General features: G+C 37.5%; 1 protein-coding gene across 10 annotated transcripts in view; it reads left to right on the top strand.

The window, feature by feature from the left end:
* MSR1 (macrophage scavenger receptor 1) overlaps positions 1–21,266 on the top strand; it is a 79,845-nt gene that overhangs the window by 49,796 nt on the left and 8,783 nt on the right. For 4 of the 10 annotated variants that reach the window (XM_005672637.4, XM_013984974.3, XM_021077262.2 and 1 more), the window contains 1 exon segment: positions 16,672–16,860. In XM_005672637.4, coding sequence (XP_005672694.3) covers positions 16,672–16,860 — 189 coding nt within the window. 10 annotated transcript variants of the gene reach the window in all.

The following is a 21,266-nucleotide window of genomic DNA, read 5'->3' as shown; positions in this document are numbered from 1 at the left end:
TCTGTTTGCTTTAGTGTGGTTTTTAGAAACAATCCTAGATTCAGTATTCTCATACATGATCTTGTTGGAATATTTTTTAATAGAGAGTTTGCTCAAAGTAGAATCAATAGTTCAAAGGTGACATGCATTTTTTCAATTTGATGGATTCTTGCATATGGCTCCGTAAAGGTTGTACCAATGTACTGTGTATGAACGTGCCTGATTCCCCACATCTTTGATTAATCCTGGTATATGAAAATTTATATTGAATTATTTTAGCATACATTTTTAATATTTTTCATGCATAATTTAAATATGATGAAAATAATCACTAATTTCCTCTTTTATATATGTGTCAGGACCAGCATAACTCCCTGATCGTATTAGGGCAGCCCCCTTTTAAGATCAGGTGGGTTGGGCAGGACACCCTGTGCTACCAGCTCACTAAAAGGCCCTTCACCTCCGGACAAGTCATCAGCACACCTGACTCCAAGATCCCTCTGTGGCGCCTCCCAACGACCCCGTTCCCGTGTGGTGCCGGGCTTCCTCATGGCTTCCTCTCCTGGTCCTTGGTGCTGTTCAGGCCTCATGCTCATACCTCTCCCCATCTAGTACCCCACCATCCCCTTCATCCCCGAGCTGGGGTGCCACCCATATACTGATTGGCTGTGTTCCTACCCATTCTCAGAGCCAGGCTGGGAGCCTTCTGCCACCCATATAGTGATTGGCTGTGCTCCTACCCATTCTCAGAGCTAGGCTGGGAGCCTTCTGCCACCCACTCTTGCATTGCCTCCTGAACCCAGTTTAACCTATTGGGTTCCAATTGAAATTGCATGAATACTGATTACATGAGGGTTCTTTATATTCAAAAACTAGTCTCAACCAGAGATAGGGATGCCAGAAAAGAATCCATTTTTTCATTTCACATATGTTTAGTGTGTACCTCCTGGAGTTGGAGTAAACCACTGATAGGATAGCAATTGTCTCCAGGCCTTACAGAGATAATTCTCCCTGAAAGTTCTACTGGACATGTAAACAGGCACTCAGACAAGACAGCAGACTATGAGGCGGGGGGGGGGGCGGGGGGAGGAACAGAGTTCCATAGGTGTTAAGAGGAGATCAAGATTTTTAAATTCCTTAGAGTTTTAAGACAGTAAGTTGACTTTGATTTGCTTAGTTTACCTTCTTGTCTTCTTATTCTCCAATTTATAGCATTTTCCCCCAAGTTTTATAGTAAGGTAAAGTGGAGCTGGGGCAGTTCATTTAACATTTTTCAACCAGAAAGCAAAGTTTGTTTCCTTAAATTACCTGTTTCAAGCAAGAATATTTTGGTCATAAAAAAAAATAATGCTGAAGTTTTTTTATTCTAAAAAACTCTTTTCACCCTGCTGCATTTAATATCCTTGGTAAAAGCACATGTAAATTAGAAAGTTTCTAAGTGTGTTAGTGATGTCAATGAATAAAAACTGCAAAAAAAAAAATTTCTTTTAAAAACAACTCTTTCTGCATTCTGCTTTAAGTATCCAGTATGGATCCTGGAGATATTTCACGTAGATGAAGAAAGAGCTGGATTAGGGCTCATTAGAAAGGAGAAAAAGTAAGAAAAGGCAAACCAAAAAAGGAAAGATGGGGATTCCATGTTAGTTTTGAACATCTCTCTATTAATCAGCAGACTGAATTTTTGACAACTCTCCTTTCCTTCAAGGTTTAACATAGAGTCCTGGGACTTACAACATTAGGTTTCTAGTAGCATTCTAAGTGGTGTCTCTATGTGTCTCTCCCCATCTCTTCCCTCTCCTCCGTAAAATGGGCGGTGTAATGGATACCTACCTCACAGGGTTGTGGTGAGGGTCACATAAGATATTGTGTGTATGCAGATGCTCTGAAAAATCATAAAGTGCCTTAAACCCATAAGCTATAGTTCCCACTGGTCTCTCTGGGCTGGAACTGCTTTTCCTCGCTGGTATAATGCAGACATTTAAAAATCTGTAATCAGAACAGGAGTGAGAGCAAAATGAAAATGCGAGAAGCCAAATAAATGCCATGGACAAAAAGAGAGATGTCAGAGAATCAGATAAGATCATACATTAAATAGAACAAGGCAAGTGTGACCAGATCAAAAATCAGTGAGTTTGTCTGGGCCGAGCAAAAGAGTGTAAGTTATAAATAAAAGGAGCGACTAAACAGAGTACATGCTGGAGGCCAGAAGCTGTCAACAGAGGTCAGAACAAAATGTCAGGCTAATAAAACAGGAGTTCCATGCTCTGAGGAGCAAAGCATGAGCCAAAGATGCTGCAGAGGAGAAAGCTCTAAGAAGGGTTGAAACAAATTAGAGTTGTCTTTGCTAACTTGACACCAAAGTCTCCAGGAAATGGGGGCAGGTGGGAATCAGACTGTCTTCAGTATTAGCAAACTGGCAAGGCTGACTAGCCAGCTAATATAGACATTTATAGATGAGTTAAATCTCTTGTCCATGGCTGCACTGGATGGGACCTCCTACCCCATTCTGCACCAGGGGACAGGTATCACCTGGAGACCCTTTTCTCTTCCAGCAGACCGTGTTTCACATGAGCCACAGGATGGCCCCCAGTCCCAGGGATCCTGGGAGACAGTTCCCAAGGATTCAGTTCCCAATTTATCTGGCACCCCAGACTACAAAGAGATTCTTAAGTGTATGAAATACTAACCCAAACTTTCCAAAGTAGAGAACGGCTTCTTTCTTTAGACAAAAGTAGGTGCCCCGTTCAAATGCACAAATGATACCAAATTCAATAATAAAAGAGAAAAGTCGTCACTAAGTTCTAACACATCTTAATAGTTTGCTCTCTTCTCAGCCTAACTTTGGAGTGTATGTGTTTCAGTCAAAGGGAATTCCTGCTGTAAAATTAAACACTGTGTGAGACTCTGTCCCAAACATACCGATTACTAACATGTCATTTGTTAATGTTTTCAGCTGTGTTTTTTGCCCCATGAGACTATAATCAAGATATGAGTTTAGCGTAAATGTTTTATTTGGAAACTCAGAGAATGATATGATATACCAATTTATCTTTCATTTGATTTCATTTGTCTTTCATTTGATTTCATTTGTCTTTCACTTTGACTTGCGGACTCAGCATAGTCTTAAATGAAATTCAGGTCTTTCTCAAAGCATTCAGTTGGCCCAAGTCAAGGCTTCTCCTCCAACCATGAAATAGTTATAATAATAAGCATTTAGAAAACATGTGCTCTGCACCAGGGACTTTAGTGCATTATCTCATCTGATCTTCACAAGAGCCTTGGAGGTAAATCCTATTATCCTTCCCATTTTATAGATTAGAAACTGAAGCTCACAACTAAGTGAACAGAAATGTAAAGCCTGGTTAATTGGTCCGCCAAGTCCCTGTTTGTAACTACGACTTCATTCAATACCCCCACACTAGTTTTCTATTTATTCGTACGTATATAAATACTACAAATATATTGTGTGGAGGCTCTAGAGAGAGAAAGAAGGAAGGGAGAGAAAGATTTGTAATGAGCCATTTTGTTTTCTAGAATGAGCCTAATCATTTGAGGATCTTAAGGAGACGAAAGTTCCTGGTATGAATTCTGTTAGGTTAAATTCCAATAAAGCATTCTCAATTAGTCTTTGTTTATGTTTCCTCCTTCATCTCTCACTCCAGTGATTGCCTCCAGGCTCTCCCCCAGGTATATTAACTCGGAAACAGAGTCTTCCCGGAATGCTCACCAAGCTCCCATTATCATACTGAGAGTTACTCATGTGTGCCAGGGGAAGGAGCTTCCTGTTAATATTCTATCTGTGTTTCAGTAACTGGCTCAATGTGAACATTTTTTCAGTGCAATGTGTCTGTTTTGATGTCCCTCTTTTTTTTAGTGTGTCTCTTGTTTAACTTCACACTGTCCTTTTCTCAGTAGCCCCAGCTGTGCTTCAGCAGAGCAGACTGTACCCGGGCAGAGATGGCTCCAGGTAACTCAGACGAATGCTGCTCTTTCTTGACAATTATGTGGTTTTTCAAGCTTAATATGATTCTACACATGGTTGCTAAAAACACATAGTGTTCCATTAACATAATCAATGTGTTCCTTAATAGTGTATATAACTAATATGTCTTGGAAATGGAAATAGAGATTTAAATCAGGAATGAATCCAGCAGTTAGCACTCACACATCCTGTTTAGGACCTATCCCAGATGACTCAGAATCTGACTCTCACCAGAGCTAACGAGAGGGAACAAAAAGAAAAAAAAAAATCAATAAAGTTCCAGCCAGGTCTCCTGCATCCTCAAAATTTGAAACGCATCCAGTTATGTGGTGGAATTCAGATGGAATAGAGACCAGGCACACCACTTCCCATTTCTGCACAACCTGACTCAGTGCTTTCCCACCTCCTTCAGAGAACTGGCCCCTGGCTTCTTGCTTTGCAGTAAATTTAGTCTTACACTACTAACACAAGGCTGTTGATTTTGTTGCAATTAAAGCACACCTTCCAAGTATATAGTTTCTCAGCCTATTACTTGCCCCCTCCACCTGGCTTATTTGGCAGTGCACTGCCCTGCGATGTCAATCTCAAGGCCAGAGTCCCCAGAATAGCAGTTACTTGCTTGCACCTGAAAGTATCCTGGAAATCTCTCCCCATGTAGCCTAACCTACAGATCTGGCCCCTTTCCTGGAGTATTACAGTTACTCTCCTCCCCTGCTTCCCCTGAATTCTTACTCATATCCTGCTTAATCCACTGCAAAGTAAAGTACCCAAATCCCAGCAGCCTTTCAGATGCTCATTACAGGGAACTAGTTAAAAGAATCCTAAAGTGATTTTGTTTAGCAAAATGACAAACAGCCTTGTTCTTGATGATGTTTTGCATAATTACAAATTTTTGTTTCTTAGAAATGCTGAAAGACAGGTAAATTCTTTTAACTGAATATCCATATTCAGTTTCTAGGCACAGTACTTTTACAAAAACTCTACATGGCTTATAGCATAGTTCATTCGTTTCCTATGAAATTATTATCTGTTCTGTTCCAAAACATCTTCTGCCCAAATCTCTACTGTTATATTCACATTGAGCCCTGTTACCTACTAGAAATGCTATTTCTAAATGAAAATAACATGCAAAAGAACTCATTAATCACAGAAAGTAGCCAAATGAATAATTATTATTCCTGTTCTGAGATGTCTTGTAGGTCTTTAATACTTTTGTCATTTTTTAATAAGAATCTTCTAAGCCTTTAAAGTAGGTATTCCTGTGACAAAGTGATTATTTGGGGAAAAGAGGGGTTTTTAATGTGTTCAGATCACAACATAGCAGATCTGGCTGCTTAATTTTCTTTTATAGAGTCAGCTCATATTTTCAAGTTTATACCCACTTAGATACTTTATTTCTCATTTTTTATTTGCAAATAATCAAAAACATAAAACATAAATATATATTAAAAAAAGGGAGAAGTATATTAGTCTCCTGGGGCTGCCCAAACAGAACACGTAGACTGAGTGGCTGAACCAGCAGAAATCTATTTATCTTCTTTTCTTTTTCTTTTTTCTTTTTCTTTTTGGCCTTTTAGGGCCACAGGTGCAGCATATGGAAGTTCCCAGGGTAAGGGTCCAATCAGAGCTGCATCTGCTGGCCTAACCACAGCCACAGCAAAGCAGTACCCATGCCTCAGCTGTGACTTACAGCACAGCTCACAGCAACAATCCTTAACCCACTGAGCAAGGCCAGTGCTCGAACCCGCATCCTCATGGATACTAGTCAGGTTCGTTTTCACTAAGCCACAACAGAAACTCCAGAAATCTATTCCTTACAGTTCTGGGGGCTGGAAGTCTAAGGTCAAGGTTCATTCAAGACACCAGTCCTATAGGATTAGGACCCCACATTCATGACCTCATTTAATCTTAATAACTCCGTAGAGGCCCTGTCTCCAATTCAGACCATAGCAGGAAGATTCCAAGCTTTGATCTCAGCGTCTTATCTGAGTCTTTGCAGATTCAAAGCATGGCTGGAACTTTCAAAACAAGGAAGATCCTGCCTCCACTTTTCTTTTTTTTTTTTTTGCTTGTGTTCCTGCCGATCCTCTGTGGATATAAAGCCTTTAGTCCCTCAACCTAAGAACGCACATGTTGAGATATACCATATTTTATAGATTTATTTTTCTCTATTACCCAAACAAAATAAACAATCCCATGTTTTTTTCTTTCTTTTCTTTTCTTTTTATGGCTAGACCCACGGCATATAGAGGTTCCCAGGCTAGGGGTTGAATCAGAGCTACAGCCGCTGGCCTACACCACAGCCACGGCAACACCAGATCCAAGCTGTGTCTGTGGCCTACACCACAGCTCATGGCAACACTGGATCCTTAACCCACTGAGCGAAGCCAGGGATTAAACCCGAAACATCATAGTTCCTATGCAGATATGTTTCCCCTCACCGCGACGGGAACTCCCCATGTTTTTTTCTTGAATCTAAGAGTATCTACTTGGATGACACTAAAGTAGTCAAGATTTAAGCTAAGTAAGCCGTGTTTTCTGGAAGCGGGAAATGGCTTCTTGGTTGGATTTTTGAGGCATCAAGGGATCTCTCTTACAACTTTTGGGCACAGCTCTTAGACACAAACGATGACCTCTCCTGTCAAAGGCAGAAATGATGAGGAGCATACATTCCAGTGTCTTCTATCCATTCCAGTAAGTCAATCTGATAACAATTCACAGAGTCCTGAACAGTTATGAGCACAAACAAAACACAGCACACAGCATGCAATGCCAAGGAGAAGGTATATTGTCTTTCAGTTTACCTTCCAATCCAATTCAAGGTGCAAACACTCAGTTATTTTCAAAAATTATTTTTTCTTCATGAAAAGTCAGAGACTCTGGACTAAGTTGTCAGTCCTGTCAATACCTGGACAGATTAAACTTCAATGGGTCAAATTTGGGACATTTTTTTCCCCTAAGAACCACAGCTCAAATCCTCCATAGTCTATGATTTCGCAGGTTCCCAGAATAACTTTAAGAATAAAATATATATAATGGTTCTACCACTACCATATATGTAGTACTTTACAGCTTAAAATACATTTTTCCCGTATTGTCATATTTGTTAATCCTGGGATATCGGTGTTATCATGTTTATTTTATACATGGGAAGATGAAGGCTCAAAGAGGCTAGATCACTTGTCAATGTCTCAACAGCTTATAAAGAGGGACACGGGGCTCCTAGGAGTTCTGGGCAGAGGCCTACATTTTCAGTAATCACAAAGAATGACAATATAATTTATGCTATTTCATGATGTGAGTTTTCTAAATTAGCTCTGATCAGTATCTTAGCAAGTGACTTGATTATTTTTACGCCCTACAGTTTTAAATGATGAGCAAAATTTTAAATACCTTATACATAGGTAAATAAAATTCCCCTTTGTACCTTAGTAAAAACTTCCTCCTGAGTAACTCTAGAAACTAAGACTCCCTTAGAAGTGAAATATTAAATAATTACAAGATTGCTCTAGAGAGTTCCCAATGTGGCTCAGCAGTAATGAACCTGACTAATATCCATGAGGGTTAGATCCCTGGCCCTGCTCAGTGGTTTAAGGACCTGGCATTACCATGAGCTGTGGTGTAGGTCACAGAAACGGTTTGGATCTGGTGATGCTGTGATGTAGGCCAGTGGCTGTAGCTCCAATTCGACTCCTAGCCTGGGAACTTCCATATGCCATGGGTGTAGCACTAAAAAAAAAAAAATTGCTCTAAATTGAAACAAACATCTCAATATATGAATATATGAATACTGTCCCTTGAAGAAAACAGTGGATGCTCTGACAGCCATGCTTGGCTTTTCTTGTCTCACTCCATTTTGCAGTTTTGTTCTTTCTTCACATAAATTACTTCTGACCCATCACATCCCTGTGGGGCAAGTGTCCAACTTTTTAAGTTCCAAGTTCTTCTTTCATCTTAATATTTAGTAAAATTAAAGTCCTATCTGAAGATTTCATCTATAAACTGACAAAATAAATGTCGGAAACATGTTTGAACTTTCATACATTGAAGTAACTAGTCTTACTCATAAGTTAGATTTACTTAACATCATCTGAGTTTAGTACAGTTTATTTTGGCCCAAAGAATCTCAATTTTAATATGTTTAGTTTTTCAGCTGCTGGAACTATGGGTGTTGTATAAAATCATAGCTGACTTTGCTAAATTATTAATTTCCAGTTTAACCAAGTGTCTGCTACCCAGCTAATTCTGCAGTCCTCAAATCTTGGGGATTCTTTAATATTTAAATAAAATTGTTTTAACACCAACCTCATGTTCTAAGGCATTCCAGTGCCTCCTGTCTAAAGTAGTTTGATAAAAATATGAAAAAATTATATTCCTCTATATTTCCTTGTTCAAATCCCTGCCACCACTGTGATATTGGGTTTAATAGGGTTTCTAGAAATTCGTGTTCACCTGAAACCTCAGAGCATGACCTTATTTGAAAGGAGAGTCTTGGGAGTTCCCATTGTGACATGATGGAAAAGATCCGACTGGTATCCATGAGGATGAGGGTTCAATCCCTGGCCTCGCTGGGTGGGTCGGGGATCTGGCATTGCTGTGAGCTGTGGTGTAGGTCGAAGACGTGGCTTGGATTCTGTGTTGCTGTGGTGTAGGTTGGCAGCTGCAGCTCCGATTCAACCCCTAGCCTTCTGGGAACTCCCATATGCTGCAAGTGTGGCCCTAAAAAGAAAAAGAAAGAAAAAAAAAAAAGAAAAAGAAAAAGAGAAAGTACTTTTGCAGGTGTAGTTAGACCAAGATGAGGTTGTATTGGATTCCACTGGACCCTAAATCCAATGCTTGGCATCTTTATAAGAAGAGGATGCCATACAGACCAGTGAAGACCGTGTGGAGACAGAGGCAGGGGTTCGAGTGAAACAGTTACACGCTAAAGAATGCTAAGACCAGTAAGGATTTCTCCCCAGAGCCTTCAAAGCAGCAGCCCTGCCAACATCTTGATTTCAGACCACTGATTTCCAGAACTGTAAGAATACATTTCTGTTTTCAGCTGCCTGTTTGGGGAGCATTTATTGTAATAGCCATAGGAGACTAGCATATCCTGGGGTCTTTGGCCTCTACTCTCCACCCACGCCACTCATTCATTATGAGCATTTTATCTCTCCTGTCATTCGAGTAAGTTCCCTAGTTCCACCTAGGGAGCTAAGAGGATTTTACTGAAGACTCAGGTGTAACAGAAAAATTTAAGCTTAAGAGTCTACAACCTCAGTGTGGACCTTAGATGTCACTGTTTTGTACTTCCCAACTAGGTAAGACACCCCAGTTTTCTTCACTGGCCATTCTTTTTAATCTCTCCCCTGCCATCTAAGTACTTTGCACACTCCCTTTGCACTGGAATCTTTCCTGTTTAGTTTCTCCTCTTTACCCTGTCTCAGAATTTCCAAAATACTTGTGTCCTCTGACTTCTAGAGAAAGATTTGAAATCTCTCACATTACTTTCCCAATCTCTCCAAACATCTGACATCCAGGTTGTTCTGTCATAGCCAAATCCCTCATTAAGCTAATTGTCTTAGCTTAAATAATAAGTCAGTTTCCTTTCTGGAGCAATTTTGCCATCTTGCAAAGACTTCCAGGTCAATTTGCAACAAGACTTTTTTAAAAAACTTTTCTTTGTCATATTTGGAACTCAAATATAACATTTGAGTTTCCATTGAGTAATAAATTTAATCCCAAATCCTAATTCCAATGAATGATACAAAAAGAGAGAAAACATGACAATGACGTAAACAATATACTAATAATTGCATTAACTGCCCTTTTCAAACATCATTTTAACTTTAGTGCTTTACTTCCACTCAAGTAGCAGTAATGGAGACATGCAAAGACACTCCAGAGCTCACATTCTTCCTGACTTCTTTTTTCAGGTTAGAATTTTGTCTAAGTGAGTTTAGTAGATTCATAATGTCATTTAACTTTTATGGAAAAACTTGCTTATGAAGCACTTTTATAATTTGTTTAGAGCTCATGTATGTCTCTAGCAACATTCCTATAAATATTTTAAAAGTGTATTTCAAATACAAAAAAAAAAAATAAGGAAGAACATTTACAGCAAATAGCTAATAAAGAGTCATGCACACACTTGGAGTTTAGAGATGCTGTCATTTTATCCTCACTACATGTATAGGTTTTTTAAGAAATACATCAACTAATACAATGAAGCCCCATTTATCTCTGCCTCCCTTGCTTTTCCAGGACAAACTTTTACCAGGGAGTTTATATGTTTCTTTCCATTTTTATTTTTATATGTTTTCTACATATGTGTATATGTGTATATAATAGATGGTACTGTTTTTTTGTGTTATTTTATATAAACAGCATTATACAATATCTCTCACTCTGAGTTTGTCCTTTCCCTCAGTTTTATGAATTTCAGCTTTACTTGAGTCATGGACCCTTTCAAACAGTAAAGGCATTAGTGCATATATAGCTACTACTTATTTTAATTAAATTAATCTTAGTTTAAAAAATAGTATAATTACAGAATATAAGAAAAATATTATGTATTCAATTTCTGTCCCATATACAAAATTATTGTCAATATACTTGGATACTTTCTTCCAGTGTTTTTATATATCAAATTTAGGGATATTTTAAAATGAAATAGTAATGTTAATATAGTCACTTAATTTTATATTATCGTATTTTTCCATTTTCTACAAGATTCTTTTGTTATGTTTAATGCCTCTAAAGCTATCCATCTAATATATGTACTATAATTAATTTAGCTATTCCTCTGCTCTGAGCTATTTAATATATTTGCTTTATTTCTTTCTTTAAAAATAAGCCTTCAGTAAAGAAAACAATAGTAATCACTGAACTTTCACTATATTTGAAGTTATTTTCTCAGATTAAATTAGAAAGCTTTCTGTAAATTATCTGCTCTATTGTTTTTGTTTGATATCTTATGGCCATAGAAATATAAATGAGCTATTTGTGTAATACATATTTTATATGTGATTTTTATTTTCCATAGAGACTTTAAAAAATATATAGAAATTATCAGTACTCTACTCTTCCTCCAAACCTACGAAATAAGAATAGTAAGATTGCTTTAGAAAGTTAAACTGCAGTGAATCAGAGCAGAGATGTAAGATCACCTAACCTGCTAGAATATATTAACATATATAAAGAAAAATGGGTTAACCAAAGAGCATGGGCCAGTCCCAGAGGCAAAAATCTCACTGCTGTGACTCATTGTAAATTAATAAATTAATTAAATGAATAAATCACTGATTGGGACTTGACTTCTTGTGTGCAGATTGCCCACAGAGAGAAAATGGCCTCGTCAAGTAGTTAAAAATATTCCAGTTTTTTGAGGCAATTTCGTTTCTGATTTTAAATTGAATTAACATTTAGTCTCAAGAGTCTGTTTAACATTAGTCCGCCACTAAGATAAATTTTTTAAACCTATACAATCAGATTTTGGAATGGGTGAGGCATCTGCTCAGTCCCCCTACCAGACCATTCCACCTTGGGGGGCTCTTAGTGGACAACTAGGCTGTTTTTCCCACAACAGGACTCGTGTTTATCTCAGTTAAATAATTCTTTCCTTTGCAATTTTCTTTACTGCTATAGAAATGGCAGTAAATTGTATTCTCTCTAGAGACAGGTGAAACGTTAAGTTTTATTTCTTTTAGTGTTTGATATTTTAAGCATTTGCCAATTTAATCCACTCAAGTAATGCAGTTCACTTATCATGCAGAGCTCCAAATTCATTCATTCATTTATTCATTCATTCATACTATAACTCTTCAAGTGACTACTAAGTGAAAACCTTCATTCAGTAAGGTGCTAAAAAGATTTAAGGATCTTAGTCTAAGGGAGAAAATAATCACATTTGCTGTGCTTTGTGGGTCAGTGGTGCTATGCAATCTTGAGAAGGGAAATGGATCCAAACCCCTGGCTGAGAATGAAGAAAATGGGAGATGTAGGGGGTGCGAGGTGCTATGGGGGAATTAAGGGAGCCTTCTAGACAGGGACCAAAGCCCCAGAAATAAAGGAGAGTGAGGTTTATTTGGGAAATGTAATTATACAACTGAAGTGTAGAAAGCAAAGAGAGGGGTGGAGAAATTTTCAAAGGGTTAAACTGGAGAAGTAAACTGAAATTAATCACAACATTATTCTAGGGAAGGACTTTCCCTACTAAAATCCTCTGTCCTACTAGTCTTGCATTTTCAATTATACCAGTGGCTGGCAAGCTTTTTCTGCGAATATTTTTGTTTTGCATGCCCCACATCCATCACACTATTCAACTCTGCTGTGTAGCCTAAAAGCAGCCCTACACAATATATATGCTAACAGATGTGGCTACATTCCACTAAAACTTTATTTACAAAATAGACAACAGGCTTGGATTGCCTTATGGGCCATTGTTGGGTCACTGCTACTTTCCAAAAGTCTCTTGGAAAATTTATCATATTTGAAAATAACTAAGGTCAAATACACTTACCATAGGTTAGGTTTCATCTATCTGCAAAAGTTCATCCTAGCTGGTTAAGAACTCTTCTTTGGAAAGGATAAGGATTAAATAGGGGAAGTAGTAAAAAAAAGTAATTAATAAGTTGATTAATATCAAGATAATATATTCATTCTAATGCTTTCACCATAAAATGTAAACCTGTAAATTTCCAAAACTTTTAAAAATTTTACATTTATACTCTAAGAATGAACTATTTTTCTAACTTTCATAATACCTGAAAATTACTTGAATCTTGAGGACCAGGTACATGCTTTATTCAAATAATTCCTGGAACTGAGGAAAATGCCTGGCACTGAAAAGTTGTGTTTAAATAAGTTTAACTAAGAGCAAACATCATTTTCTTGATTTAACAGTTTGAAAATTTGGTCCTAGAGAGGTTGAATGTTTTAATAAGTTCATACAGTGTCAGAGATAGAATTAAAATCCAGATTATCTAACAACTGGATTTTTAATTTCAGTTATGTCCTACAGTCAAGGATATGAAAAAGAACTAAATAGAGTGTAATCAATACCCATCAATACGTCAAGATTATTAAAATGTCTTCTATGAACTGGGCTCCCTGTCTTTGCTCAAAACTCACCTTAAAGGAGGAAACAGCTTTCTCCTCCCCCACCCCCTTTCTCCACAAATGCCATTTGACACAACTGACCCTGTCTTTGACCCAAGCTGTTTAGTCCATAGATGGGCATCTGGCCCAAAATAGGCCATAGGAGGACTTCTCTGGCTATTTTAAAACTGTCACTGAGAAAGAGACTGTTAAATATAAGTTCAAGAGTTGTCAACTTACATGCCCTATCTTATCACTGAACAAAGGTATTCAGCTTGCAATCAAAGGAAAGAATGAAGCAACTTAACAGAGAGACTCTGGGATAAAAGTTGGAGTCCTGAGGTGGTTCAAGTCTTGGTTCAGCTGTTCCAGATCAATTACAATCTTATCCACAGTTTCCATAGGCAACACTGTGGTCATTTCCATTTTGATTTGTATTTCTCTTTTTAAGCCAATTACAAAGTAATAACTAATACAGAGTCATTCAGTGGGCACATAGACAATGTCAGATTATCTTTGTTTATCTGATGTGAATCTGGAAAAACCTACATTAATAAAGTTAAGAGGATAATTAAGACAGTGACCCAGAAGAAAATACATAATAATGAAATCTTTAAGTACAAGGCAAAAATTTCCTAATGGAAACAACAATCTGTCTGACTAATTAGCTTGACGCCAAAGAAACCATACGCATTAATTATATCCACATAGTGATGAGTTGGCTAAATTCAGGGAAAATTCTGATCTGCTGTTTTATAGAGAACATGTTATGGTTGAGCCTGTTCAAAGTGATAAAATGAACTTTTCTCCATCACCAAAACAGAGTAGTTGAATGTGTGATGCTGATACTTGAATGAATCTATTGACTGCTTCTTTTCACTCTATCAGTTCAGAGATGGTCAGGGATCAGCAAAGTGTGGTCAGCTATCAGTAGCTGATTTATAACTGAAAATATTTAGGTGAGAGATAAGCATAGGCATGCTCAAACATATCTGGCTCTAAAGCATTCAAATAGGGGGACTCATTCCCCTTCAAAATCCCAGAAGCCTAGGGGTTTTGGAAGACATCGGCAAACCCTTCTTTTTGGAAGAAATGAGGGCAAAGGCGTATATAAAACATCAGCAGCTATTTCAAATACTATATGCAATGTGATTTAGGTTACTGGTTTGCAAAGTGTGGCTCCTGGATTAACAGCATCAGCATCACCTGGGAACTTATAAGAGTACAAAGTCTTAGGTCTCACTCAGGACCTAGTCAGAAACTCTAGGCATGAGACCAGCAACCTGTGATGCTCCTCCCTCTGTTGATGTGTCAAAGCCCTGAAGGCCCATGTGATGGTATCTGGAGGTGGGCTCTTCGGGAGGTAATTAGGATTAGATGAGGTCACGAGGGTAGGGTCCTTGCAATGAATTAGTACCCTAACAAGAGGAGACCAGAGAGCTTGTTCTCTACCTCTTTTTTTTTTTTTTTTTCCATGAACACATGCTGAGGAAAGGCTACAGGAGCCCACAGTCAGAAAGAAGGCAGCTATTCACAAGCCAAGAAGTTGGTCACGCCAAATCCTGCATCTCTCAGCACCTTGATCTTGGACTTTCCAGCTCTTGGAACTGTGGAGAAATAAACGTTGTTAAATGCAGTCTATGGAATTTTTTTTTTTTTTTTTTTTTTTAATAGCAGCCCTGGCTGCCTAAGACACATACTTGAAGTTTGAGAGCCTCTGTTTCGGGACAAGCCAGGCTCTTTAATAGAATTTTTTGATGGGTAAGAGGTAAAGAATACACAGTGAGAACACTCTTGTACACTTGCTTGGGCAATAAGACAGTCAAGCTCATAGAACCACATGTTTGAATGTGATGTCTGTTTTGTCATTGCATCATGATAAATTTGCTTGGATGTTTTTTATGTCTATGAAAATAAACATTTGGGAGTGGCCCTAATTTCTATTACATGGCTTTACTACTTTACAATTTATGCAGTCCATTCCTGGATTTTTTATTTCCTATTTTCTTAGGCTTTTACAGTGGATGATTAGGTCACGCGGGTATTTTACGGAGTAACTAGAGGTTTGCATACTGAAATAGTGAATTATTTTCCTTTTTAAAAAGGTTTGTAACTCATGTTTATTAAGTGACAAATGGGTTATGCACTTGGCATTGTTACATTAATTCGGTATTTAACATTGAATTATATTTTAAAAGAATCAAGAAAATAATTATAATTGTAATATATATGTTAACACATGTTTGTGTTTTTATGTTTCTGAGCGGTTCAATCAAGTTTGTAGGAATGGTTTATTTGTTTATTTATTTATTTTACGTGTTGGAGTATTTTCCCAACAAAATTTACTCCAATTAGGAAAAAAAAAAGTTACTGAATATCTCTTCAGTTAACTGAGCTCTGAAAACCCATACTCTAAATCTCCATTTTCACATTACAGTAATATTTCTGTTGTAACAATTCATCTTTCTTTTTTATAATATGGCATTCTTCAAATTTACATTTGAAAGATGTAATTAATTAGAACTGTGTTTATCACTGAGCTTTATTATTATTAGAAAACATGGTTATATTTATTTAGCACTAAGTAAAATTTTAAAAATATTTTCTGTCTCTGCCTTTTTCGATTCTTCAGCCAAATGATTTTTAAACAAATACTTACTAAACTAGTACAAGTTGTTTAAAGAAATTATCTAGCTCCAAGTGAAAATTTTTGTACTGATACTAGTTACAGTGACACACTACATCTGTCCTTAAGTTCAAAATGCATGTTGGTTTTAAAAACGGGAAAGGGCCATTTCATTTTGAAATAAATCACTGCATGTGATCAAGTTTTTATCAAAGTTTACCGTAATATATGGCCATTTTGATTACTTAGACATTGTAGAGCAAAATTACTTTTACCTTTGAAAACACAGTGTGTTTCTTCCCAAAGTGTACTGCTTTAGTGATTGCTCAAAATACACAAAAATTGTGTTACTTCTATCTCCTTATCCCTTTTCAAAACAAGTAAGATAACTTTGGAACAAAATCCAGAGGCCTTATGACAAGGACTATTCTTGCTGTTTCTAAATTAATGTTGTCACTATAGTTATCTCGTTATTCTTGCTAAAGGACAGAATACTTGGTCATATACTTTTGTGTTTATACTATTATAAAATATCTTCTCCACCTCCTATATCATTGAAAGTCACTGGAAGTGTTCCAATTTATGGGTTAATGTGTCAAGAAAACAATCGTTTTGTTATATTTTTTAAAATAGTATGAAAAATCTAACAAACTTGTAGCCATTAAAATGTAAAGTCACTGGAACATAGTCCTTGGTGTATTCTGATGTAACTATATAACTGTTAAAGCAAACTGCATAGATTTTGCTCTTCAGATTTGAGCGATGCAATATTTGCAATTGAACTCTTTACCAAAAGGTGGTGCTAGAAAGTGTAATATTTATTCCAATAATTGAACTTATTGGAAATGCGCTAAAAAGCTTTTAAACAAAAGCATTATAAAGATACACACACATATGTATGTGGACGTGTGTGTAGTCAGTATATATATTTTATATGTATAAAATTATATATATAATATATATGAATGCATATAATATTAACCCTCATATATTTCTATTACAGAACCATCTAAAACAGTTCGTCTGGTTGGTGGTAGTGGCCCTCACGAAGGCAGAGTGGAAATTTTCCATGATGGCCAGTGGGGTACAGTTTGTGATGACCGCTGGGAATTGCGTGGTGGACTGGTCATCTGCAGGAGTTTGGGATACCAGGGTGTTAAAAATGTGCATAAACAAGCTTACTTTGGAGCAGGTAATTTTTTTTAATGAAATGTAGGCATTCTACAATATATACAATAAAGTAGAGACAAGAACATATAGAATAAGAAATAGGATATTTTTTAAAGGCCTTTCCTAGAAAGTAGAAATGAAAAGCAAGAAATTTTTTTTTAAAGGGATTTTTTTTTTTTCCAAAGTTGCTCTTGGAGTTCCCTGGTGACTCAGTGGGTTAAGAATCTGGTATTTGGGAGTTCCCGTCGTGGCTCAATGGTTAGCGAATCCGACAAGGAACCATAAGGTTGCAGGTTTGATCCCTGGCCTTGCTCAGTGGGTTAACGATCCGGCGTTGCCGTGAGCTGTGGTGTAGGTTGCAGACGTGGCTCGGATCCCACGTTGCTGTGGTTGTGGTGTAGGCTGGTGGCTACAGCTCCGGTTAGAGCCCTAGCCTGGGAACCTCCATATGCCGCGGAGCGGCCCAAGAAATCACAAAAAGACCAAAAAAAAAAAAAAAAAAATCTGATATTTGATCCCTGGCCTGGGAACTTCTGCATGCTGTGGGTGAGGCAAAAAACAAAACAAAACAAAACAACAACAGCAAACAAAAAACATTGCTCTCAGCCAACTCCTAATGTCCAAATTTAATTTATACTCAGTCAGAATATAACTGAGGAAAATATAGAAAGTGACTGGAAAAGCTAGAACAATAGAAATAGGGATGGTGAATTATAGACGAGGCATGACTTGTTGGCATATCTGGGTCTTGTGGGCGTCTGGGCAGGTTCATATATGCCCTCATTCTCTCTTCTGTGGAACTGGAGAGATGGATGCCACCTTCTGTATTTATCTCCTAGTCACATCACACAGGATTGAGATATAGTATTCCTCTGTGACAGAGCACCCATTTTCTGAATGTACAGTGAAAAACCATGAAAGAGAAAGAAGCAATCATATGTTGTGCTTTTTATGCCTACTAATTATGACGACTTCTCCTTTAAAGAATGTGATGGGGGAGTTCCCGTCGTGGCGCAGTGGTTAACGAATCCGACTAGGAACCATGAGGTTGCGGGTTCGGTCCCTGCACTTGCTCAGTGGGTTAACGATCCGGCGTTGCCGTGAGCTGTGGTGTAGGTTGTAGACGCGGCTCGGATCCCGCGTTGCTGTGGCTCTGGCGTAGGCCGGTGGCTACAGCTCCGATTCAACCCCTAGCCTGGGTACCTCCATATGCCGCAGGAGCGGCCCAAGAAATAGCAAGAAGACCAAAAAAAATAAAAAAATAAAAAGAGAATGTGATGGGAAATAAAGGAAGAGAGCAATTCCCCCCTATTTTCCCTCAGTTGAATAATTCCTCTGCTACATGTATATTTGTGTATTTTCATCTGGATGACTCAGAATTCTGTTCTATGAATGTATAGCTTTTTTTTTTTTTTTTTTTTTTTAAGTGCCTCCCCTATGGCATATGGGAGTTCCCAGGCTAGGGGTCAAATTGGAGCTGCAGCTGCCAGACTACACCGCAGCCACAGCAACGACAGATCCAATCCACATCTGTGACTTAAACCACAGCTCTCAGCAATGCTGGATCCTTAACCCACTGAGCAGGGCCAGGGATCCCGCATCCTCATGGATGCTAGTAGGGTTCTTAACCTGCTGAGCCACAATGGGCACTCCTATGAATGTACATCTTTTAAGAGCTAGGAAAAAAATTTGTAGGGGACAAAATATTTGAGTGTTTACTCATGATGTTTTTACTGCCTCATTTTTTTTAAGTCTGCAACCTAAAATAGTTTTTATGTATAATTAAATATATATGAGTACTTCAATTCTGAATTACTGACTAGAAAAAAGTAGCCATATATATGTAAACTAGAATTTTAAAGTCACTATTTCCTGTTTGTTTATTCTATTGTCCATATGAGATAAATAATTGGTGTCTCTGAAGTTGATGTTAACCAAAAAAAAAAAAAAAATTGATCGTCTTTATTTTGTGTTATTCTTCTAGATTGATATAAGCAGTAGGACATTGTGTGCCAAATTATAAAGATAAAGTAGTAGTATTTTAAATATTACTAAAATAGTACTAAAATACTACTAAAATGGTAGTATTACCAGATAATCTTATGTATACTAATTAAATACTGGAGTTTGTCAGGTTGTATCAAAAGACTAAACTGGATAAAATGGGCTTCTTAGTATCATTATGTATTAAGTACTATTGTGCTAAAATATATTGAGTAATAACTATGTGCCAGGCATCGTGCTAAACATATAAATAGTATGAATAATAGCCCATAATTATATCCTTTATTCCTCTACATAAGTGAATTAATTTTATCATATTTAGGAGATGAATTTAAGGATGGATCCAGGGTCTAAAATCTTTAGAAGTCAGAAAGATAATTTAATTTCATAAAGAAGCTAAATATAAGACAAAAGAGAATGATGATGTTGAAAGTGTCTACACCCAGGTTTAGCCCCTAGCCACCAGTTTTTAATTTGTGTCTTAAAGTTACTTACTGTTTTTTTTAAGGCTGCACCTGCAGCATATGGAAATTTCTGTGCTAGGTGTCAAATCTGAGCTGCAGCTGCACACCTATGCCATAGCCACAGCAACAATGAGAGTCCAAGCTGCAACTGTGACCTACACTGCAGCTTGCTTGCAGCAAAACCATATCCTTAACATACTAGGTGAGGCCAGGGATAGAACCCACATCCTTACCAACACTATGTCAGGTTTTTAATCCACCGAGCCACAACAGGAACTCCGAAAGTATTCAGCAGAAGAAATAAAGGAAGCAGAAAATATCTATAATATTCCAAATAGATCTTTGGAATTTCCAAATTTTCCATTTCTTTCACACTTTCAGAATATCTTCCCCAACTTGAAAAGCGTGGGGCCAAAGTCATCCTTGCACCTGTAAAATTTACCTCCTAAAGTGAAATGTTTTAAACATCGGTCAGATAGATTTTTTTTTTTTCCCCCAGAGAAGGGGAAAAGAAGAAAATCCCCAACTCTTAGTCACCAGTGAGTGAATCAGTTAATTGTTTAGCAAGACAAAACTGCCAATCTGAGTTTGCACAGTGTTGTATGGGGACGGAATCCATTTCTACAGTAACTAAGATCCATAGCATGAAAGGCCATTTATTTTAAATACACAATTTTATAAAACATTCCAAGTAGCAGTTAGCAACTCTGAGGTACACAGGTGCAGTTCCAATAGAAAGCATGCAATTCTGACCCATGGTGACTTACCTGGTAGATGGTTATGAGTTCTTCAGCCTTAGAAACAACAGCATGGATGGTTTAAATTCTTAGGACATGCCTTTGCAGACAAAATGAAATATAGTTTGCCAATTGTCCAGGTGATTTAATCAACATGGACTAGCAGAATCCTGCAATCTCAAAAGAGAAAAATACACTAAAATATTTTGCCATAAGTTGAGTTATTTTTCAGCTTCCATTAGCCAAGGAATTAAAAAGTATGCATTTAGGTTTATATCTTTAAGAAACAAACCCAAGAGTCCACTTTGCTAGTCTCTTATAGCTTAAAGTTAACTTTCAATCTATGACAAAGAGAAAACCGAATTCAGAGCAACGGCAGTAGTACATGTACCTTAAATCAGAGGAAACCAGTGAGGTTGGGTAAAATACAATATGAGATAGCAAAGTGAATAAGACGTTATACCCCAGCTCTATTCCTTGTCTGAATATGAAGCCTTGCTGTGGCCTTGAAAGGTGTTCTTCCATTGAGACTTCAAACCTAGATGGTAAACACACAGGGGGAGGCTATTATCTTAAGATTCCATTAAGTTAAAGGTCTGGTCTCACAAGTAAAATATTCTTTTCCCCACAGCTTTTATTCATTTTTGCTTATACCTCTTGGGATTTCTAGTCTAAAGCACTGGTAAGAAAGGAAGAAAATAAGTATTCTGAAATCCTGGCCAAAGAAACATGCTTATGATTTAAATAGGAAACAGTAGTTAAGGCTCATGTGAAATGACTTATTTGGCTAGACGGAGACAGTTCCTTGAGCTTTCTGCATATAATTGACTATTTTTCTGAGAGGAGGGTCCATTTTCAGTGAGCCTGAGTGTTTATATTCACTGGAGATTCTATACATGAGAGTAGAGTTTTATTAGAATAAAATGAGATAGATCAGAATTTTGCTTTTTCCTCTCACATTTTCCAGTGCCTAGTGAAGTGAATTGGAGAGATTCAACGTTTTTTAAACTAAGGAGATAGGTGTAGAAACCTTAGCCCTGATACTTAGGCCTCAGAGTTTCTGTTTGCTTTCCAATAAAATGAGAATAACCATAACAACCCAGCTGATTTATTTTGAATCTTCAATGAACTGGCATATAGAAAGTGCCCAATGCAAAGCCTGACTCCTAGCGTTGTTCCAGCGCAGCAACAATCACAGGTAGCAACATGCCAACTGTAGAACT

The sequence above is a fragment of the Sus scrofa genome, chromosome 17 (assembly GCF_054392235.1).
Source record: "Sus scrofa isolate SSC_HxYL_T2T_F1_AM1 chromosome 17, Sscrofa_HxYL_maternal_Yorkshire_Landrace_v2.0, whole genome shotgun sequence".
NCBI classification, from domain to species: domain Eukaryota; kingdom Metazoa; phylum Chordata; class Mammalia; order Artiodactyla; family Suidae; genus Sus; species Sus scrofa.
Note: the sequence above shows the minus strand (reverse complement) of the source record. Positions and strands in the feature narration are given on the sequence as shown.